The 24,988-nt window shown below is 32.5% G+C and overlaps 2 protein-coding genes across 5 annotated transcripts in view; one reads left to right on the top strand and one right to left on the bottom strand.

Moving 5' to 3' along the window:
• Positions 1-13,981, top strand: LOC132952986 (acetylcholine receptor subunit alpha-like 1). 2 transcript variants are annotated; one of them, XM_061025522.1, is made up of 8 exons: positions 1-267; positions 4,428-4,633; positions 7,222-7,266; positions 7,340-7,449; positions 9,102-9,282; positions 10,443-10,903; positions 12,071-12,671; positions 13,249-13,981. In XM_061025522.1, exons 2-8 carry the CDS (start codon positions 4,430-4,432, stop codon positions 13,432-13,434), a joined length of 1,788 nt encoding a protein of 595 aa, XP_060881505.1. In that variant the 5' UTR covers positions 1-267; positions 4,428-4,429; the 3' UTR covers positions 13,435-13,981. The 2 variants fall into 2 exon arrangements, with proteins under 2 accessions (XP_060881505.1, XP_060881506.1); XM_061025523.1 differs by lacking the exon at positions 1-267 and adding an exon at positions 1,144-1,345.
• LOC132952987 (alpha-tocopherol transfer protein-like) overlaps positions 13,972-24,988 on the bottom strand; it is a 15,031-nt gene continuing 4,014 nt past the window's right edge. For all 3 annotated transcript variants that reach the window (XM_061025526.1, XM_061025527.1, XM_061025525.1), the window contains 6 exons: positions 18,365-18,542; positions 18,090-18,255; positions 16,972-17,224; positions 15,419-15,529; positions 15,190-15,292; positions 13,972-14,346 (listed from right to left, as the gene is read on the bottom strand). In XM_061025526.1, the coding sequence (XP_060881509.1) occupies positions 14,204-14,346; positions 15,190-15,292; positions 15,419-15,529; positions 16,972-17,224; positions 18,090-18,255; positions 18,365-18,521 (933 nt within the window). In that variant the 5' untranslated portion in view covers positions 18,522-18,542 and the 3' untranslated portion in view covers positions 13,972-14,203. The remainder of the gene's footprint in view (positions 14,347-15,189; positions 15,293-15,418; positions 15,530-16,971; positions 17,225-18,089; positions 18,256-18,364; positions 18,543-24,988) is intronic.

A 24,988-nucleotide genomic window follows, 5' to 3' on the forward strand; every position in this document is an offset into this window, starting at 1 on the left:
CGAGATCAGTGCAACACTCACGCCCCGAACGCACACGCGCCAACAGCCAACTCGTGCCCAGACGCCCTGGGTACGAGCCGAACACGAAACAATCGTATAACAATAATATTATTTAGTGCGCAACACGCGAAACAATATGGAGGAGCCGACGTGCGCGGCCTGTGTGCGGCCGTCACCGTTGCGGTAGGCGCTGCGAGATCGCGTCGAGGAGGACGACTACGTCGCGGGTTTCCGGTCCAGTTGTGCCGTCTCGAGCCGAAAAAAAAAGTAAGACGACAGTGTTGTAGCTAGAACGAAAAGACAAAATACGTTTTCTATAAAAAAGAAATCGCGTGGCGCGCGTTTTTCGGCGTCGAACCCTTTCGCGGGACATCCGCCGCGGCGACGACGGGTTTTCGCGGCCCGCGAAAAGGACCGTCCGCCGAAACCGAAACCGAACGCCGCGCGCGTGCAGCGCGAACGGTTAAGCCGTCGAAAACAAGGTCGATCGATATAATACTACACGTTCCGCGTCTCCGTCTCTCTCCTCCTCGCCCCGCAATGGACCGTTTGCCTCTTGACGCACCACCAACACCACATCCACCACCTCCACCGCCGCCATTGCCTGGATCCCGTCCACCCCTACACCGACTACCCCGACCGCCACACCCGCGTTCCCGCGATACTTCCGTCCGCCACACGGACACGCCAAAGGGGGGTGCGTAATGTGGTGTGTGCGCGCCGATTATGATATGGAGTTGTTTTCTTTTTTCCGTCCATCTCTCCGTCTCTATCTGTGATCCCTTTGAACTGTCTCTCTCTCTCTCTCTCTCTCTCACACTCTCACACTCTCTCTCGCTCTTATTATTGTTATGATTATAATATATATACACACAAACATCGCACTCGGCACTCGCGAGGTTTCCGTTCGAGCATTATCACCATCGCGATACCTCTATTATACAATATACGATAACCCTTCGAAACGGGGCTTCCCTCCGCGCACGCGACCGAGACGGTGCGGTTTTCGAGTAGGTATTAAAAAATAGTATGAAAGCCGAAGCGATCCGGGCGCATCGTATACTATACCATAATATATGGGTATTATAATATGTCGTCGGCATTGATCATTAGAATATTATCATAATTTATCGTAATGGCGTTTCGACGACCGGTATCGACCGTTCGCGTCGGGTGCTATATTATAATAGGTACTTGTGCCTATACGATCATGTCGACGGCGGTAATGATGCCATTGAACTCCGAGCACGTTGTGTGTACGATCACCTTATCAAGTGCAGATATTATCCGAGCATCGTCGGTCTCGTCCAACACCAATCAACTCATTGACGGTCGATTTCTCGCGGTATTTACACTGTATAATAATAAATTATAATATTATTATCGACGAAACATCCAATTGTTTTTAACGTTTTAATAACGCAAACCATTATTGTACTGCCCACAATAGATTATAGCTATTCAAGTGACTGGATAGTTGATTGTTTTTTTTTTTTGCAATCATCACAATAATGTTATACAGGTATAAACAAATAAACGCACGGTTTAATTGTCCTCTATAATTATTACGTCACAGTCGGTCAACTATTATTCGGTAGTTATATTATTAATATAACCAAACGCGTGGTCGAGTGCACGATGTTTCTTGTGCACGACGTTATTCTTTATAATATTGTTTAATACTTTGATAAATACATTAGAGTAATACATTTTTATAGTGTCCAATTGATATATTATTATGTTAAAATATTGAGGACAGTTTTTACAACACGAATTTAAACGGAACAAAAAATTCTTAACATACCTAACAAAACAACAAACAAATTAATTACTAGGTATATTATTATAAATAATATAAATTGTTTTAAACATATTGTTATTTTAACAAACAACAAATGTATCACATAGTTCATAAATGATACCTACCGCTGCAACTATTATTATACGTAATGACGTGTCGTAATAAAATTATATTTAAAAAAAATATTATGGTCTCTATTTCATAGTTAAATATATATTGAACAATATTAGATAAGATATTTAAAACCTTGGTCTTGGGTTTTTGTAAAATAAATTAAGCTAAACGTACTCAGATGACCATACTTTTACTTTACTTATACGGACTTTAAAATAAAAATATCTGTACAGTATAAGGTACCTATTACCATTGAGTATATTATATTGTTTACTCAATGCAACTACCAAGTAATTTACAGTTGCATAGCTTTATTCAAACTATTGTTTACGAATTGTAAAATTATCGAACAAAATATTTTTTTATAAACACATTATAATATTATGTATGTATTATGATATTATGTACCTATTTATTTAAATGATGTGTGGAATAGGTAAAGTAAACAAAACTATAGAATAAAAATATAATGAAAACCAATACCTATAAATTATTGGATTAAATATTAAATTTTTGATTCTTGATAAATTAATTATTTGATTTTCCAAAGTTTATAACTTGCGTGGTTGTTTGGGATATAGTCCAAGTTATGAATAAAAAGGTTTTTACGCATGTCAAGTCGATCCTGATGGTATCGGTGGCAATTGGTTAGGACGCGTTTAATTTAGACCCTAACACCGAAAACTTGCTTTACATCAACGAAATAATGTATTTTACACTGTACCTAGCACATGATTATCAAAAAAATACGCAGCCGCAATGAGTATAATATTATATACGATTGACCAAGCATACTCAGCCAATTGTTGTCTTCAATAATACAATTATTCAAAATGTGATTTGTACAACAATTATTAAGTATACTAATTTATGACCATATTTTTAAATTCTTGTACTACACATAAGGAGCGTTCTACAGAAATACAACCTTCTGTATTTCTTACGAGAACCCCCCTTTTGTACTGTAAAGGGTGTACTGTTATTTAAAGGGTAATTTTTCTGAAAATGTTGACTATCAGAATCGTAATTAGTATGAGAAGTATTTGAATTATTATTTGTAAAAATGGTCCCAGTATAATAAATATTAGATTCAATATTACTTATAATTTATATTTTTTTAGAACAATTTTTAAAGAGTATTATCCTTTGCACAAACATTTTAATAACTGAGCAAATTATCGTTCAAATTTCGAATTAGGTAAATACAACATTTTCAACATTTTAAAAATTATCTACTAAATAATTTATAATAAAATAAGGAGGTTCTCGTTTGAAAAACTGAAGTTTTATATCGCCACGTGACTACACTCATTAATTAGTATAAAAAATTCACGGTTTTGGTAAAATGGTCATCTTTGTGTATTTTTAAAATTTCAAAAATCATAATTTGAATAAACTCATTATTAAAACAAAAAAATGGGGGGTGAGTAATGTTTTATGAAACACCCTGTATATGACAGACGAAATAAAAATAATATTTATATATTACAACAAACGTTAAACAGGTTCATAAAATAAATGGTATAGATAATACACGATCGTTGTCTTTGCAAACCCTTGATGGCTGGATCAGAAATAATATTACATGCTGTTTTACATTATTTCGCCAATCATAATATATTCAAATAATTACCTGAATAAAATTTCCTGAATGTCTACAAACACACAACAAAATTATACTTTCTATATGTCGCAATGCATATACGTGAATTATTTCCAAAACACATAGCATGTACGCCTACGTTCTCCGCTGAAAATGAAATATGATCGAATCAATTATCGTGTTTCGACCATTTATCACATTTTGATTGATACCCATGTATGCTATATTTTATTATAAGTATCGATGCCATTGTTGCGTGTTTTTTTTTACCAATACTTACATTCGATATAGATATTACAAATTTATGGTAATATTTTCGTCCAGTATCTTACAATATTATGTTCGGTACTTCTTCGTAATAATAATATTAAATTCTGACCATGTGGACTATTAGTAATCTATTACGCAAATCTTGTGTCAACGATCATTGTCGTATGGCGCAACCAAATAAAACAAATCTCCGTCGAATATGATTCTAAAACTGCGTCATAAAAATACATTTTTTCAAATCGCTCAAACTGTAAGTACCGAGTTTGGCGTATTTTATGCTTTGGTCACTCGGATAAATTATTGAGTTTTCAAATAATCGTCGGGCCAAGTGCCATTTTAATTCTACCGTGGAGGTGTCACTAGGTACTAGGTATAGGAACATATCATTTAAAATTCCTGTTTTGATACCAACAATCGATTGGTCTGTAGGTATATACCTGCCGATCAATGTCATATAACCGCGGTATAGTGCGATGATAAAAAAAAAAATAAGAATTACCTTCCAACAAATTCCAACGAGTCCGAGAAGAATTTGTTGGAATGATCTTAGATTATTGTGCCGACTTTGTACAGTGCCAGTCTCGCGTAGGTTTATAATAATCGGTCAATTTTAACTTCGGTATTGATTTTTTTTTCCAGCGATGAAAATCATTTGCGCCATATTCACCGCGGTCATTGTCGGTCAGTTGGCCATGCCGTACGCGTCTGTGTACGGAAGCGCCGACGCCAAAAGACTTTACGACGATCTTCTGAGCAACTACAACAGACTCATCAGGCCCGTCGGCAACAACTCTGACCGGTTGACGGTCAAAATGGGTCTGAAACTGTCGCAAATCATCGAAGTGGTAAGTGTCCGTCCCCCTATGGATTTTCACGGTTGCTTGCCTAAATAATAATATACCGTAAAGATCCTAAATAATAATGCGCAAAGTAATAGTTATTCACAACGATTCATTCGATATCAAATGATTGAACGTTTACATCCGGTTTGATTGAAATTGAAAATTCACTCTTCTCGAAATATTTCAATGAATTTATGAAAAATTGTTTTTTCCTTTAAACGCGTAGGTTCTAAAATATTCTGATATATTATATTATGATATAATATCTATAAATGATTATTGACAGTTTATTACACTCAAAAAAGATTGGTAATAAATTACTATTAACAACCAAGGTAAAAATCGGTATACATAATATGGTATTATACTATCGCTAATTTATCACTCATCACGTCCCTATTGGCTATTTTTTTTAACTAATATTCGATACGATAAACAAACTTTTAAAAATCTTCTTTTGCTGTAAGTTCATAACTGTTAACTTTTAGATGTAATATACATAAATTCGTTTTTCATTCAAAAATTAAATATTTCAAGAAAGTTTCGTAGATTAATATTTCAAGAAAATAAATGTCATGAAATTGGAAAAACCTAGTAGTATTGACTCAACTATACATTTTTACTTCCTCTATATGGTCGATGATAAAATAACGGCGGAACCTCTAGGGAAACAGCATATCTTTAACGTCATATCCTCAAAAAGAAGTAGTGTCACATGGCCTAAGATCAGGTCATTTAGGAAGCCATCGAACGATTGATTTTGAATAACCTTGCATTGTATGATTAAATGCACTGTGCTGCTTCGTACGTTTTGTTATTTACCTCATTTGTATAATATTATAGGTGGTAGGTACCAACTTCATTTTTATTACTCCGTGATTTCCAAATTTTCTTTTCCCCATAAACCGATTGAAAAAATTCCGATTTAGTTGGAAAAATAAATAAAGTTTTGATGCACACGCTCAGTACGGCAATAATGAGTTGTAAGGTGAACGGTTGGTAAAAGGGAATACAATATAGATTTGGCTGTTTTTCGAATATTTCACTAACTCGGAGAAATCAATGGTCTAAGTAGTTTTCTTGGCACCGTCCCCAATATCGTTCAAGTGCATGTTTTTCCAAACGAATACGTCGCAATTTAATTTGCGACTCTTTTGCTCAGTACTTCGTCGGATAATATTGCCGTCTTCGGCAAATTCGAAGTAAAAATTTCTTTTTATATACATATACATTTCTATGTTACTTTGTTATATTCATGTAATCCGGCTTGCACTTAAGACAGTAATACATTACAATGTAAGACTGTCATTTTTTTTCTGGTAAATTGCCACCAACACAGCATGGCCCTGCCATGCCCGTGAGAGTATTACAACTTAGCGGCGGTGGGAATGCGGGGAAGAGGAATAATTTTGAAAATAATAATATTGGCACAGGTTAAACCGTCCGCAACTATATTATGCGTACTGGACCTGTATAATGCGCAGAAATACAATAATAAAATCGTAAAATATCATGATACTTACCCTGTACGTATATTGTTGTTGCAATAATTGCTAAATATACATATTTTTTTTAAGACTATGCCGTAATATGCTTTTAAAATAATAATAATATTATGTTCTATTGTAATAATCGTTTATTATCATAATGTTATGTGCGTAGTGTGTGTGTGTGTGTGTGTGCGTATACAATATGATATGACTAATACGAAAGTACCATTATCAAAATTACTATTATGGTACCACCTATGTGTCTTTATCCTATGACTGCGTAAACCCGTTACTATCGTTTAAAAGAAAATATTATTATGTTATGATGACATATTGTCATTTGGGCGTTTTTCATTAAATTTGACCGTTTTTAATACAATAATATTACTAATGTTCAAAACGAATTCTATGTTTTTATCCTCCTCTTGTCAATATTTCGCAACGACAGCGTTTAATCATTTCGGGAATGTGGCTTGACGTGTGTGACCTATACTGATGTGCATTTCGATAGACAGCTGGGATTAATAACGCTGTCTGTTTTCCAAAGAGCTAAATAATTAATCATTGTGGACTTTCAATTAATCGCTGGTGTATACAAAATAATAGAACGTGTGACAACGAATTGGATGTATTTCGATAGAAATTGCTATTTGAAATAAAAATTTAGTGTACAGATCTTTTGTGTGCATTTGAGCCGCACACATAGAGATATGGAATTTGTCGGTAAATATTGTTCGGTAAATTTAACGGTAACTGTACCTACGTTAACTTTGGTAAATCGGTACATATTTTTTGTTTGTTTCATTTTACGTTCCTAATATTATATTCCTTAAAATGATGAGGCCGATATTAATTATTTAGTCTAAAATACTAATACAATATGACATTAGTTTCATTAAGGCACCTAAATTATACTATTATGACACTTGTAAAAATTACGGGGTATTTTAACAGCGATACAAAAAAACCTCCATAAAATTGTAATTTTACCCTTAAACTGTACCTATAGCTTCCATCTCTACTCCAACAAACCAATATTAATACCTTACATCAATAACCGCAGTCCAGAAATAAACGAATATAAATTTAATTTTTTTATAGAATTTAAGAAATCAAATTATGACGACAAACGTATGGGTCGAGCAAGTAAGTAATATCTACTAGAACTGTATAACAATGTTATTATGTTTTACGTTTACATTTTATTGTATATTTTTAGGAATGGAATGACTACAAACTGAAATGGAATCCCGAAGATTACGGAGGGGTAGATACTCTACACGTACCATCCGAGCACATTTGGTTGCCGGACATAGTCTTGTATAATAAGTAGGTCTGACATATAAATAAAACATTATTAAAATTAAAATAATATTATGTACACCAATTTCATTTAATTTGGACTTGATTGTTTTCAACAGTAACACGCGACGTATACCTAATAATATCATAATAAATGAGATAGACGTCTCAATAATATGAAAAAAAAAAATGTTAGGCGATAATTTTTTTCCCCGATTTTGTAAAGAATCTGACAGGTCAGGTTATGTACACAACGTGAATTCAAAATCCTTAAATTATAGTCAGTAAATTCATCTTAATCTCTGAAACGAATTTACAAGTTACATATTTAATGAATACCTATTAGGTGTAAGTAATTAACATTTATGAAATAAATTCTAATTATTAGATAGGTAATAATATATAATTTTATACACTTAAGTATAATGGACAATTTTTGAATACATGTCATAAAAACCAATAAACGTACAATAACTAATTAAAACATGTAAGAGCACCTGTACGACTAATATTGTGCATTATTATTATTGACATACCTACTATTTAAGACCCCTTGTAAATGGTATGCGGGTCAAGACTTCATACGTTTATTAACGGGACTATAGCCGAATATAATATTATGGTATAGGTCACTGCAGATATTTTGATACCTATGTCTTATATACTCATACCACGAGCGGTAGTCATCAGCTACCATACCGTGTACCGTGTTTCCCGTGTCCGTAATTTTTTTTCTCGTTTACATCATCGACATGTACAGAAATAATAGTAAAACATACAAATGATAATATTCTTAATATGAAAACAAAAACTGTACATTAATTCAATGTTTATATCGTATCTAATATAGTTATCAGTAAAATCAGAATGTCAGATCAAACACGGGCAGCGTAGGACATACGGTATACGCGGTGAAATACCGCCCTTATATTGTTAATTAAACAGGGTGTGGTATATGGTAAGTGATTAATATTCATATAGCTCGTATATTATAATATATTAATGATTTTAATTTCTCAAAAATCAGTTCACCCTCAACTCGTTGCCGTATTTATCCGTCACTATAATATTATAAGCATAATATGTTTGGAAAATCTACACGTCGATATAATTATGCGTAAAATATTATAATTATATATTATTCGTAATATACAATTTTGATCACTTATTTCTGTAATAATTAGAATACAATACAATATTATAAAGCACTATATAAATTAGAGTACAGCTGGGAAAGTGTATGTTATAATATTATTATTAATTGTCACAATTATAATCGTCTCGTTACACTCTTATAAAAATACGTAGATTAATTATTATAGTTCTATTACATTTGTACATAATATTTATATTAGAGTTATAAAGTATATTGATAACACTGCGAGTATGAAAACAAACAAACATTATAATATAATATTAGGTATACTTCTCAAATTTGTTTGGTTATTAATTGATATATGATAATAGTATGGGAATATAATATAATCCTAATATTGAGTTCGCCTTCTAAGTTAAAACTCTAGTTTGATAGGCGACCTGCGATGTAGTTTTACGTTTCGGTTTAGACGAAATATATCGACTTTGGTCGTTTTTTTGTCGGAAACGCGTCTTTGTTGACGATGATGATGACGACTGACAAACAAAAACGTATTATTATATAACAATGCGATAATTTACAGCGCCGATGGCAATTACGAGGTGACGATAATGACGAAAGCGATACTGCACTACACGGGAAAAGTCGTGTGGAAACCGCCGGCCATTTACAAATCCTTCTGCGAGATAAACGTCGAGTACTTCCCGTTCGACGAGCAGACGTGTTCCATGAAGTTTGGATCTTGGACTTACGACGGATACATGGTGAGAAACCGCACTCGCGGCCAGGTGGCGTGATGTGCGTCTCCGAAATATCGGTTTTCTCTTTGTCGGTCTCGCGGTGAAAAGGTAATTTTCCGAGGGGGAGACGGTCACCGGGAAAGTAGTCACACCGTGTATACTGCAGTTGTACGAGTTAATTGATTGAGCACCACAGTTGTCGTTTTTGTATAAATTAATATGTCGGACGAGGTCCCTCGTCGGCACTACGCAGTTATTGTCATCACTGTTATTATATTGTAACAATGCGTATTCTATAATCCGAGGGCTGTGAATGAAAAGGTTCTACGTCACAATGTCCAAATTGTTCAGGAGAGCGATTTGTTAGCTTTGATACGAAAATAACTTATTTTCTGGTTGCATAATATAACTAACGTTTTGATGCATATTGCATATAATAATATCAAAATAACTATTGTCAGAAACAAAACATTATGAGTATTAAGTATTAAGCGTCCACAAAATTAATTAAAAATAAAAACTAGACATATTAAGTGTATAAGAAAAAAAGTTCATTACATTGAACCTTTTTATTCTTCCTACTAGGTAACTGATTTTATTTACATACAACTTTTTTCTATCAAATCAAAATATAAGTTAGCGACAATCAATCGATAACATTGTTCTCAACTGTATGATTTGTTATTGTAGTATACATTGATTTTTTGTACCACCGACATTGTCGATAAAACCACTTAATACTATATCCAACGTTAAATAACACTACGATAGAAACTTTTCACTCTGTATATCTTACTAATTATTCCACGTGGAAAACCCGCTGTTGGATAATATCAAAACACGGACGCTCGAAAATTAAACACATTCATGAAATAAAACAAATTTTGAAAAAAATTAGACGTAAGAATCTTTTCGTTCTCAGCCAGCGAACTGTTGAGATAATTATATTATATCGTGTACATTTTTTTTCATTATTATTCACCGCAAACGCGTCACATTTCGGTAGAGCTCGTCTAGCATATTATTAATATTATTATAATACCGTACCCACGTAGTTTGACAGTGACCGTTTGTTATTTGTTTTTTAATTAATATTTTTTTTTTCGTTTTCTCCCTCCTCTTCTCGCCTCTTCTCTCTCTCTCTCTCTCTCTCTCTCTCTCTCTCGTCTCGACCACCCGCTCAGATGGACTTGCGGCACATCTCCCAGGCGCCTGACTCGGACGTGATCGAAGTTGGCATCGACCTGCAGGACTACTACCTGTCGGTGGAGTGGGACATCATGGGCGTGCCGGCCGTGAGGCACGAAAAGTTTTACGTGTGCTGCGAGGAACCGTATCTGGACATATTCTTCAACATCACCCTCCGGAGGAAGACGCTGTTCTACACGGTGAACCTGATCATACCGTGCGTGGGCATATCGTTCCTGTCCGTGCTAGTGTTCTACCTGCCGTCCGAGTCCGGCGAGAAGGTGTCGCTGTGCATATCGATACTGCTCTCGCTCACCGTGTTCTTCCTGCTGCTGGTCGAGATCATACCGCCCACGTCGCTCACCGTCCCGTTGCTGGGCAAATACCTGCTGTTTACCATGGTCCTGGTCACGTTGTCCGTGTTCGTCACCGTGGCCGTCCTCAACGTCAACTTCAGGTAAACTCGCGCCCTCGACTAAACCGTTATAATAATAATTATAATAATAATAATAATAATAATAATAATAATATTATTATCATTGCGGTGCTCGGTAGTAGTAAACCCACGTAAGATCGTGTACGACGCAGTGAATTATTATGATGCATTCCACGCGCGCGTCTGGTGCACCCGAATTGCCTACACGTTACGCCGTTCTACAAAAAAGTGATTTGAACGACTGACGTCACATTTTACGATTGCAACTTTGCAACAATATTAACCTTTGGTGACGTGCTTGGGGTAATTATTTACCACGGTCTATTTTAGATATTATATGCCATAAATCATTTCGTGCAATCACAAAAATGTCAAAATATAAACTTTTTATAACACAAAGTCTTGATATATGATAAGTCAAAACCAAAAATTAATATTATACTTAAATGTAGCGTACACATTTGTTTTATAATTTCTAATATAATAATAAATACTTGGTAATAATTAACAAAATTGTATTAAACATTTAATTATTATTTAACAAAAAAAAAAAAATTACCCAGCGGGAAAATGATGTGGTCTGATAACAAACGCGTCACTTAATCAACAGTAAACAGTAAATATGAAATAATTTTGTATCTTTTAAACATTGAACGAAAACAGAGGTTACTATTATTTAATCATAAAACTCGATTTTAAACACAAGACACTATTATAATATCATCTATAATCATGCACAAAACTATTTGTATTATGGTAATAATTTATTATTAAAAATAAAAATACAATATATACTAACTTTGAATTATTATATAACCTACAATTTTATAATAATAATAATTTTTCTAAGTTGTCTATAATACAGAAACTATCTAGTCTGTGTATGGTTAAGTATTCTTAAATAATTTAAATATTTGAAGAAAACATTTATTTTTAGCGATTGATGCATGTGGTTAGGACTAATATTAAAATCTTAAAAAAATGTCTCCGACGATTATTCAAAATAAATACACTTTTGCAAGTACCTATCCTAAATTTAAAAATATTATTTTGACACTTTGGGTTGTTATATTGTTGAGCAGGTTACCCTTTCTTGACATGTAGTCAAGCCAGAAAGACAGGTGTGGTGATATTATAATATTGTGTATTGGCATAATATAATATGCGATTGACGTTTCGATTTCACAGGTCACCGGTAACGCACAAGATGAGACCGTGGGTGGTGAAGCTGTTCATCCAGATTCTGCCCAAGGTGCTGTTCATCGAGCGGCCCAAAAAAGGAGACTCGATCGACGAGGACGACGACGACGATGACGAGAAAAATGGTGAAATCCTGTCGGGCGTGTTCGACGTGCCGTCCGAGATCGACAAGTACTTGGGCTACAACCGCGGTTACAGTTTCGATTACGACGTACCGCCGCCGCTGCCGTCGTCCAGGTACGGCTGCGCCAGGGCCGCGTGCCCCGGGGGGGTGAGCGGAGTCGCGGGCGTGAGCGCCGGTGCGGGCGCCGTGACCGGGTCCAACGACACGGTGGTAAACATGGCGTCGGACGAGGACGAGGACGCGATCGAGCTCGACGCCGAGGACGAGTACGACGACATGTTCAGCCCGACGACCACGACGGACGACGGTCTGGCCAGTCCGACGTTCGAGAGCCATCACCACCATCACCAGCACCACCACGGGTGTCCGGTGGACCAGCAGCCCAGGCACGACCCGGCCATGCAGACTATCCAGGACGCAAAGTTCATTGCTCAACACGTCAAGAACCAAGACAAGTTTGACGAGGTGAGTGCAGGTGTCATCGCAGGTCACCTGGGTGGCGACTGCGGGGCTTGCGAAATGGCCAAGTTTTTACTTTTCATACCGAATATTGTACCGAACTTGGACCGCTGCAGCAGCCGCGAGAAACCTTGCGATTTTCACTAATATCTACGACCCGGGGCGGAAAACCTCGAGGTGATCCCGAATAGAGGTGGTTATGTAACAGGGGGACGAAGGGGAGGGTGACTCGGCAGCCAGGCCGACACTGTGGCCCGTCCTCCATACAGTGAACGATATTGCTGCGGCAAAAGTCAAAGTCGTAACGGACGGTTTTTCTTTTGTCCGATAGGTTTTCTTGATTCTAGAGCGAATTATCGTCGTTAAAATACCACCTGTTACTTGCGCGGCGCGATTGGGAAAATCACTTTATCGGGTATTCGAATTTTATAAAACCGAACCGCTCGTACAATATAATAATAATATTATTGTATCATTAGTGTCACGTGTTGGAAATGGGCAATTTGAACTCTCGATAACTTACTCGCTTCCTGACGTGCACCAGTATACCATTTTTTTTTTTTTTTTATTCTGTTTTCCGTAGATCATCGAAGACTGGCAATACGTGGCCATGGTCTTGGACAGGCTGTTCCTGTGGATATTCACGTGCGCCTGTCTCATCGGCACAGCCCTGATCATTTTCCAAGCGCCGGCACTGTACGACAAGACAAAGCCCATCGACGTTGTTTACTCGAAAATCGCGAAAAAGAAACTGCAAGCCATTTTATGAGACACCACAACAATACAAAGCTCAATGACGTTTTTTAGTAAACAACTTAGTGAATACAAACAGTTAATCGATAACAATCCTATAATAATGTATAAATTATACTTCGTTTTACTAATCATCAAGTTTTTATTATACATTATATTTTTTGTTTTTTTTATAATTGATTTTTCATGAATGTCGTGAAACGTTGTCGCCAATAAAATAATATTATATTATCAATAATAATAACTATCGTTTTACAGTTCATATTTTATTCGTTATAAATAAATTATTGAAAATCATTAGATGTATTATTCAATACAGCCATTGACCGTGGTGCCATCAGTTATCATATTAATATTATAATATTGTATAACTTATATTATATTGTTATTATTTGATATTTCGTTTAATACCGAGACTAAGTATAATAATATATGACCCGCATTTGTTTAAAATATTCAACTTCCTAGTTGAATTATTTCACTAAGTTATTCAGATAAATGCTTTGTCATTGCAACTCATGTCATTTGGTTTCTTGAAAATAAACGAATGATGTAATAAATCCTTTTTTTGTTATTTATTTTTTAAATACATAATACTAATTTATTAATAGTACAAACAATACTTATAATATACTTAATTTACACTTAACATTAAAATTTTAGCCTAAGATATATTATAGAAATACACATTTTATGCAAGTATAAAAAAGTTGAAATATAATTTATATAACTTTAAAATAAATACTTTATAATAACATTTTCATATAATTTGCCTCCACAAATTTTTAGTCTAAAATCAAAGTTTTAAACGACAGTTTATCGTATGAAAACGATTTTTTCTTTTTCAGTCTTTTCGACTCATCTGATTTATAACTGACGTTGGACAAAAACCAATCATTGTTCTTCAATATCAATGTTTTCCATTCCTCTGTAACATAATATTTTATTAATATTTTTAAACTTTGATGTGTTACAATCAGTTAAATAATTTCGAGTTACCCGAAACTAAGGATTACAAACTTTTAGTAAAAAAAACTTTTATAGCTTTAAAATTTCATAGAGAGTAAGTTACAGAAAGACCTGACAAATGAAAAATCGATACTAGTTAAGACGTGTGAAAAATTTATGAAAAAGATGTGGATATTTAATAATTTAAGATTTACTTATGTTTAATGCACAATTTTATTTCAAAAAGAATATTTTGTAGAGAGTTAACGTTTCGAATTAATTTGAGTATTGATATCTTAAAAAATTGTATAAAATTAACTACCTAAAAATTAGATTTACAAATCAGCTATTTTAAATTTGTTCATAAAACATTTTATTACATTTAACATTTTAAAAAAAAAAACTTTAAAATATTGATATTTTTTTTTTTAAATGTTTCCTTTGGCCATCTGTTACAAGTTTGTACAAAAACCTTATTTGATGATGATGAAAAAAAAATTAAATAATAGTATGGACATAAGTGAGTGAAGAAGTCCTCCCAGTAGGTACGTACCTCCAGTAACTTATCGTGAAATAAATTATCATTTAGAACAAAAGTTATTTCATTTGTCAGATCATTCTGTCACACCTTGTTCAACAATAATAATAGAAGCCAATAGAACACATTATTCATTTTATTTTTCACTAATTGTATAAATGTTATGGAAACAATGACTCTGCCATTAAAAAATAATGTCAATACATTTTATAATAATATGTATTATGAAATAATTATTAGTGAGGTACTTAGGTCAATACTACAACATAATATAGTTATTTTCACCTCTGATAATGTCCACATTGCCACTATATCCTCCGTATTCGATGGGAAGTACATCTCTTGGTATGTGTTCCCACAGAGTTTCGAGGTTCTTGTGGAATGATAACTAAAACATATTATAATAGTGTAAAAACAATATGACGTTTTTGATTACGTAATGTACACTCAGTATAGGTACTAAAGTACACAAGTCACACACACATTTCAAGTGCGAAATTAGCATAGCACTTACTCTGGCAAACATTTTTTTCGACACAAACGGTTTTAAGATATTTTTGGCTACGTCGATAAAACTCGGCGGGAACAAAATATGAGTGTGTTTCAGGCGCAATGGATACGCTTTCTGAAAAATTACAATAATTTAATAATATTACTCATAGACAAATAATATACATTTCGAGGTCGTCGAACGTTATAGGTACCGACCGAAAGTGAGAATCGCATTTTATTTATTTAATAATATATTGTATTTCCATCTCGATTTATGAAAATTATATCACACATTGTCAGTACGGGCTGTGATAAACACTAACTCATCCATTACCATACCACAAATTTGACCGTGACACGTTTGGGTACATAACCATTTTTTACCAAGGGATTGGGCACTCACACACGTTTAGGTACACATTTTATTTAAAGACGCTAAAAATGAGCACAGCGCACATCATGTTTAAAAAAAAAAATCATAAAACGCTAATAGATATTTTTCCTCCACGAAGAATATCTGTTGATCATAAATATTATGTTTTTGTTAATAAGTAACCATGACAACGAAAACTTTATGAAAAAATCGGCCAGAAACATTGTATCGTGTATCCGGCCAAAAAAACATAATATTTACGTTAAAACACCAGTTGTGGGTAAAAGTTTTTAAAGTTTTTATTTTACATTAATTTAGAGCCCATTTTTATTAACGTAGCCCCGGAGACACCGTGTTAGGTGGTTGGTTCTAAATAGTTAATTGTCTACCAAAGACTTTTTTTCAAATTTAATTTAAAATATGTTCATATTTATGTATATAATAATATAAAATCTATACAAATCAATAAAAATATTAAATACAAACACAAAAATAACATTACATATAAATTACTAAATTTTAAATATTACTATATAAAAATATTTTGATCTCTATGCATTATATTTTTTTAAATCTATAAAAACGAAAATATTTTATTTTTCGTCTATAGCTTCTTTTCTTTGCGACTAACCGTAAGTTGTACCTACGTGTAGGTATAACGTATGTTATCGTCAATTTTACTGTACTCAAACGTTCTCTGATTTCCCCGATAAAATTAAGGTTATGTACCCGAATAGATTTGATTCTGTGTGTCCAAAAACGTCACGTATATTCGTATCCAAATTTGTTGGATTTTGGGTTATTGTATCCAAACGTTCACCGGCCACCAATTTGTCTAAGACATAATTGTATTCGTTATTATACTTATTGCTATCCTCCGTGTTGTTTTGGTATAATATTACGGTGTTGTATGTAGGTAAGTACTTTGATTATTTTTCATTTACATAACAATAAAATATATTGTATTATAATAATAGGTACTAAACGACAACTATTACACTATTTAATCAAAAAATATTGACTATATATTTGTAGTTAAACACTATGGCTGAAAAACTCAATATTTCAAATAAAAAAAACAAAAAACAAAAAACTAAAATGCTGAACCATTCAGGCTTTATACACCACTTAAACCAGCTTACAATTTTATTATATCGAAAACATTACAATATAATATTATTATTAAGGCAGAGATTACTGACCTGGGCGTGTTTAATGAGATTCTTCAGCTGGAACAAGTCAAACTGACTTATGTGTGACAACGTAATGTGCCTCGTGTCGATCAAAACGTGTATACCGGTAAAATCGATGCCTTTCTTCTGATAAATATCCAACATCAAACGCATTCTCTTGTATATCTCGATCGGACGAAACAAATGCGAATTGGTATCGTTGAAGTTGTAATACATTATTTTAAGTCCGTCGGGCGTGTGTTTGGGCATCATGACCATGGTCCTGAGCAAACAAGTGAACCAAACGGAAATAGTTAGATTCGTTTACGTGACTGCGAGTTTCAAAGTCGGTAATGATTGTATTATAATTTATTTGGAAAAAAAATAGAAAATTACGAGTTTCTGAAACCAACCAGAATTTAACTGATATCGTGCTAAATTATTTTTTACATGGATAATATTATGTTTTTGAGCTGGAAACATATTTTTTTCTTACCGATTTCACGTAACGCTTCGTTTATCGCTATGGAAACACAAATTGGCAGTTTTTTTTTTTAAAATTAATTCTGAGGAAAACATTTTGATTTTTCACTGTGATTAAAAATATATCGCATTAAAAAATAATTTAAATAATAATTATATAGGTTTTTATAGGTCTTTATTAAACTAAAAATCAGTCTATAATTGTTAGCTCTTTAAATTCCAAACTAAGTGTATCATGCTACTAGATATTTTTCCACTGCGCTACACTCAACAAAAAATATATATTGATTCCTCAACTTTCCATGTAGAGAAAAGTAGCATGCTATACTGTTTTAAATTTATTTTCATCAGAATTTAAATATGTAGGTGCAATAAATTAAATAATATTTACCACTTGGAAAGTGATGACAGTAATAAAAGAACCTATCAGTTATTTCCATTAAGAATTTCTATTAATCAGTGAGTAACGATTATTTTTGCTGTGTCGGAGAGCTGATCGCGTGAGTCCTACCAAAATAGATAAATCTGATAATTACTTTACAACACTCGACTTTATTTTTAAACTGAAATGTATGTTGTAAGTTAATTTTACTTAATTATCCAACAAACTAACAATTGTGCTGCTCTAAAAAACCAATAATGTGTGATACACATGATGTACTTACAAATATTCAAACAATTCACTTTCCACATAATTTGGTAGATCACACACATCATAGACTTGTGGAAACAACGTTTTCAGGCGAAAATGACTTTCCACCCCTTGTTTGGTTTTTTCCAGATTATTTTTCGTCAGCCGTAAAAATCCTTCGATCCAAAAATCTATTTCATCTAAACCGTCAAATAAATATTTTTGTGATTAAATTCATTGTTAAAAACGTATGTATAAAAAAAAAACCCTAGTCTAATAGTCCTTTATATTATAGAGATGGATAGTTACCATTTTTAGATTCTGGAAACTTGGGTAAATGCGGTTGTGTTAGCATCCAGCTCCTGACCGTGGCTACATCTTTAGTGATTTGATCTTTTGTCAACCCGTACTCTTTCTTTAATCTCTTCACTTCTTCTTCGTTCGGTATCACGTGGTATTCCGGCATTTTTATTCAAAGTTCTTATGACTGAAAAAAAATGTAATTAGTATTTAATAACCAGTTACCTATATAAAAGTGTTTGAATTATTGTACTACATAACAAATAAAACTAGTAACTATAAGAGGGTGTTAGCACTTAGCACACTGTTCATTTTCTCGCTCTGGTCCACGAGCAACATAGACAAAACGAATTCAATCAAAATTATTTTATTTTTTATGTTTTTTTAGAGTAATCATAGATTAAAATCACCCATTTCTAAAAATATAGAGAGTAATATTTTTGAAGTTATGACGTCATATCGATTTGTCTTAATATTGTCTCAAAACAGTTTACAATTAAATTAAATTTCCAATTTTTTTTGAAGTCGTGCACAAACTCAATTTATAATAAACTATGAAACCAAGATTTCCAACCCTTAAAACTATCATCCTCTATAATGTTTGTAGAAGTTGACTTTACTCTGAGATTACTTAAAAGTTATAAAAAACAATATCACGTGAATGCATTTTGGGCCCACACACGATAGTTTTGCCGGTGGTGACCTGCAGTATTCATATTTTAGTATTATAATAAAGTACTAAAATATTATCATTATTATTATGATAAAATAAAAATCTATTTTGTGCCTGGATCCGGGAGAGATAGCAAATATATGATGACATCCCCTTTAAACGTCGCTGGAAATGTTAGGTTATGAATAAATATATTATCATAATATAACGTCTTATGCATCCCATAATGGACATTGGTCTATAGTAACTAACGAACAAATGATTTCCAGTCACAACTCACTGTCATGTCCACTAAACAAATCAATAGTCCGTTATGGAAATATCTCAGAACGGCTATTGATCTAAGCAAATTTTTATTCAAACACTCCTAACGTTCACACACTATAGTATTCGTCATAGCTGGTACATGCGGTTATTATGATCACATTCGAATAAATCACGACGAACCGTCGTCGACTGATATCCAAAATAGTTATTGATTTCCGTGAACACTTTGACGCCTAAGAACGTGTTCTTTAAATATTTAAATGTCATTGTTGCGCGTCGTTTGACATACCTACGACCTATGGGAGTGTTGAGAAAAGATAACCAAAAAATCATCTGGATAAGATAACAGATAATTCATTCGAAATTTATCTAGATAAGATAAAATATAACATCATTTTTTTTATCTAGCTAAAGATAAAAATACACATTCATTTATCTAGATAAAGAAATAGATAAATTTTTTTTTAAATTATATTATAAATAATGTAGTTTATTAGTAATTACCAATTAGATAATATTAATTATTAATTAATAAATCCTTAATGTCATTTCTCAACTAAGATAATATACAATTTCAGTTTTTAATATTACTTGAATAAAAATAAAATAACAAAATAAAACTGACAATATCTCAGTAAACATTTCTTTTTTTAACTATAATAATATTGGAATTTGGAATCACTACTCGGTTCTCGTAAATTATTGGCTATTTAAGTATTTAAAAATATTTGTATTATTCAATTATTTATCTAGATAAATTACCACAGATAACCATTACATTTATCTAGATGAGATAATTAGATGATTTAGTTATTTTTATCTGGATAAGATAATTAAAGAAATAATTTTATCTAGATGATTCCCAACACTGAATACCTACCTGTAGGTACGTATTTCCGTTAAGGTTTACTCTCGCACTGACTACATAACATCTTGACGAAGAGACGACTGCAGCGATGAAAACTATGGTCAATTACGAATAATTAACCGATGAGTTCGTGGTTGACGTATTGGCGTAACTTAATACCTACCTACTTTACAACCGCAAGTCGAACAATATACAATAACTACGCTTAACTGCCGCCTTATATACTATGATAATAATATGACGTAGGAATATCGGCGGGACCGTGTGACAATGGTCGGATTGCTGGAATAATGGGCATGCTCTTATGTCGGCTGAAAATGTCAAAACAATATTTTTTCGCATCCTTCACTCGTAATCGACCGTCCGTGTACGACCGAGTGTAACGTGTCGTGTGAGTGTGTACAATATAACATTGTTATGTGTCTCACACAATAATTATAAATCGACTGACGTAACTGTTAAGTCTAAATTGAGCGACTTTTTTTAAAATGTCGCAAATGTATTCAACGCGGCGGTGGTGCGATGCCACCGGTATCAATATTATAAGACGTGACTTTTTTCTTATTGAAAACTGTTGTGTGAATATTGTAGATACACGTGCGTGCATGAGAAAAATCGTGTTTTGTAAATCACATACTTTGCAATATCGTGTCGAAAACATCCAACTATAATAATAATATGCCGTGTTGAGATTCGCAAAAGGTTTTAGACTACACACAACGACGAAACGACCGGAAAACTAATATCGGTGTCGCCTGCAGACAACCACCGACTCGAGACAATAATAATATAATATCGTTAAATGTACAAACGAAGCGGTAACAAACCAACGACGGGTATAAAACATATCATAATATACTATTAATGGGGAATTTATACAAAGTACCTGTATACGATTTAAATTTTTTTTTAAAAATGTGTTTTAATTCGTTAATTTGCGAATATGATTTTTTTCTAACATGTTTTGATGGTCACAATAGGATTTCAACAACACGGTATGTTCATATTATTCCAAGTGAAGACAAATTATTCGAGATTTAGATGTAATGAATTTATAGTGATTACAAGAGCTAGGACTAGGATTCCTGTACATATTTAATATTTATTGGCTTTCCTCCAGATATATAGTTTGTCATTTCGAAGACCACGATTTTGCTCTTACCGAATTGAAAAGCACAATTTTATTCTTTCACAATTTTGCATATTTTAATCAAAACACATGTGATCGCATATTTAGAGTTTTTGAGAATTCATTTGAAAAAAAACAAATGTAAAATCGTATTCATGAAGATCTGTAATTATTGGTAATATCTTTATTGATATTGGTGATATTTTATACATCGTAAATAATATTTAATTTATAAACTGACATAATATGGATCGTTGAATCGAGTAAAAAAAAAGATTTCATCTTAATACAGCCTTGTTAACTATAGAACTGCTCATAAGTTAATTTAATAATCATAAGTAAGATGCGTTTTTGCCATGTAGATACAACATTTCATATTTTTGAATTTTGCGTGTCGTTTAGTTTTCAATTTAACATTTACATAAAATTAAAGATTTCCAATAATACCCAAAGTTCAAACGAAGGTGCTAAGTTGAAAAAATCTGTTAAAGAATTATCTATTGAATTTTGCGAACCTGATGGTAAAATACTATATTGTAATATTTGCTGTGTTATTTTTATACGAAAACTATTTAATGATTTAGAGAGTATATTTTAAGAGTTTATTATTAAAATAATAAATTTTTCTTTTTTTTTGCATATTTCTACATATTATTTTAATGTTTTTAATTGCATGAAAATTCTAGCTGTAGTAATCACAATTAATAATTACAATGGCTGCATGGTATTTCGTATTAAAAGCATATTATGTATGTTTTAGATCGAAATGTATTCGATACCGTACAGGTAGATTGTCGTAATTTATAAGGAAAGTCGAAAACCAAAATATCGACTAAACGGTATCGCTAAAACATTAAATTAGGCGACTCGAACTATTTATAAACAGTTGCAAAATATGAAAATATAACAGAAATACAAGTGTTATGAAAGTTCATTTTGCATAACTTTAAATTATTCTAACCAATAATAAATATCAATGTACCAATTAATAACTATACTATAATAATAAATTTATAGATATGATGCAATATACAGACAACCAGTGTTCAATTATTTTCGTAATATAAACTATTAAGAAATTATAAATATTTTATTATTATCATCACATCTGAATGCGATTCCAACCAGCAAGATGGAACTGACAAGTTGTTTTTTGTCTCTATGTGTTGTCATTAAATGCCTATTGTAAAATGTCTAGAACTATAAAATCAATAATGATTAATGAAAAAATACAATTCTGATTGAAACTAGTACCAATGAAATTATTTTCTCTGGGTAAAACCGTATACGACAAATAGAATAAAACATAATATTAATGGAAATAATATAAAAGTCCATGCATCTTATAAAGTACAAAGTTTAACAGTAAAACCGACGAAAAAATCGATATTAATATGCTTAACAAATTAATATTAAGATTTTATTCCCGATATACCAAACATAAATTCTCATCGTAAATCTACCCGATATTTGTGGTAGGAGAGATCCACTTATTATATAACATGAAAGCCTGAAAAAAGTAGTACACCTAACTGTAACGAAACCTAAAATCCAAAACATGAAATTATTGCTTGAGTCAATTAAAAAAAGAGTATCACTATTCATTACGATATAATATTGTTATCAAAACAATTGAAACTGATATAAGTAAAATTATTTCTTCTGGAAAAAACCGAATAAAACACAAATTAATTACAAATCCTGCATCTTCTAAAATAGAAAATTTAACAATAAAACCAGCGAAATTCATGCTTAACAAAATAATGTACGATTTTTTTCTCGATGTTATAAACATAAATTCTGATGGTAAATCTATTTGATATTTACGTTAGGAAACTTCTACTTTATGTAATAGGTGTTGAAAAAGGTAATACACTGTTGCACTATAAAAAAAAACATAAAAATCAAAACATCCGTTTATTGATGGAGTAAAAAAAAATAATCATCAAGCATTATTCTTTGCGACATAATAGGTATCGGACTGATCTTTACGTTTTCATGACATTGAATTCTTAACTTCCTTTTAAACGTCACCCGTGAATTTCAATCCAAGGCTGGATCAACGAAACTACAGTTTAATAACCGGTTGGGTAACATAGCTGTACAGTCCTTTTTGTTTCGTCGCATACATAATATGATATTATATCCGAGCATGTGCGTTTCATGGATGCAGAAAAACAGGATTAAAATATAAAACAATATTTCGATTTACATTGACAAAAACTAGACTTCCGCAATGTATAGAGTTGCAACTGTTGTGGCATACAGTACAAAAACGTATTATGGTAAAGTTAATACAGGTTGTTAATCATTTTTTATGTTTTTATACGACGTGATAAAACATGTAAATATACATGACGATAATATACAAGTACTTCCATGTTGTATTTACTGGGTATTTAGAATTTTGAGTTAAATTTAAAACAGCCAGCGCTATTAAATAAATACTCGTGTAAGACCCGAGAAAATGTTTAGTAAAAATATTGTCGTTGATTGGCTCTAAAATAAAATTAGAAATTAACCGCCTCTACATTTTAAGCCTCAAAAGATTTGGCCGCAAATTATTGTTAAAACAAAATCTTGACCTGTGACGTTCATGACAAATTATGAAAAAGTAAAAAAATAAAAACTTCAGTCTCAAAAATCACTGAACTTTTTCTAAAAAAATACTTTTCAAAAACGATCATTGTTCAATTTAATATTATATAGGTAATATAGAAGTAAAGCCGCGGGACTTTTTACTACTCAAAAAACAACAGTTAGTCGACATAAATCAAAAATTAAAATCCCATGTCATACAAATTGTATGGCCAATATGATTATAAGTTTTCCAGCTAATTTTCTAAATTCTGACATTATATTTTAACTACGTTGACGCATGTCCATAAAATTAAATATTTGGATCTTTGGACATTTCGTGGTCCATTATATGACGTGTATTATATACACATTATTTTGAAACTATACATTAGTATATTATCATTGTTATATCATACAATTTAGCTATAATTTAATTTGGAATAATGCGTATTATATTATAGAGAAAACATAATATTGAAGCTAATTAAATACACATACAAATAATTGATTCATATTGTAGCTGGTCACCTAATATAATATCAATTGACTCTGTCACAATATTTTGTACTGCCTCAAAAGAACTTGTTGACCGACGAAAAACAAAAAAATTAAATCACACGTCATAATAATACTATACGACCAATGTAAGCTCTCCAACCAGCGGCGTCGATTACTGTTTCATATGGTATTGCTTACAAATAAAATCTGAGATAATAGGTATACCACCGCTAAAATATTTAAAGAAGCCGAAGTCCACCTAAAGAGCCTCCCCCCCCCATTATTATACACATCAAGCCCTCGATGACGATTAAACGCTGGAGCGATCTACACTTTTTTCCACGAGATAAATCTAAAAATCAAAAGTTGTGCTTTTCACCTAACGTTTTGTTATATTTTCAAGGACACGATGTATAATATGTATCTGCTAAGTTAATGTTGGCCAATGACCTCTGTAATTGAATGCAGTCTACCAAATAAAACAAAAATCAGATTAGTGTAGCTTGTTAATTATCTTATAAAATAACAATTAACTCTGTACGAATTGAATGTATTAATGTACTAATTGAATGTATCGAATCGTCGTGTCAACCTTCCATAAACGCTCACGTCGCATAT

The sequence above is a fragment of the Metopolophium dirhodum genome, chromosome 9 (assembly GCF_019925205.1).
Source record: "Metopolophium dirhodum isolate CAU chromosome 9, ASM1992520v1, whole genome shotgun sequence".
Lineage (NCBI taxonomy): Eukaryota > Metazoa > Arthropoda > Insecta > Hemiptera > Aphididae > Metopolophium > Metopolophium dirhodum.

Excerpts from the sequence above, each read along its gene's own strand:
- LOC132952986 (XM_061025522.1), top strand. The coding sequence starts at position 4,430 with ATGAAAATCATTTGCGCCATATTCACCGCGGTCATTGTCGGTCAGTTG. Across the intron at positions 4,634-7,221 it reads TGTCGCAAATCATCGAAGTG|AATTTAAGAAATCAAATTAT; the intron begins GTAAGTGTCCGT and ends ATTTTTTTATAG. Across the intron at positions 9,283-10,442 it reads GGACTTACGACGGATACATG|ATGGACTTGCGGCACATCTC; the intron begins GTGAGAAACCGC and ends CCACCCGCTCAG.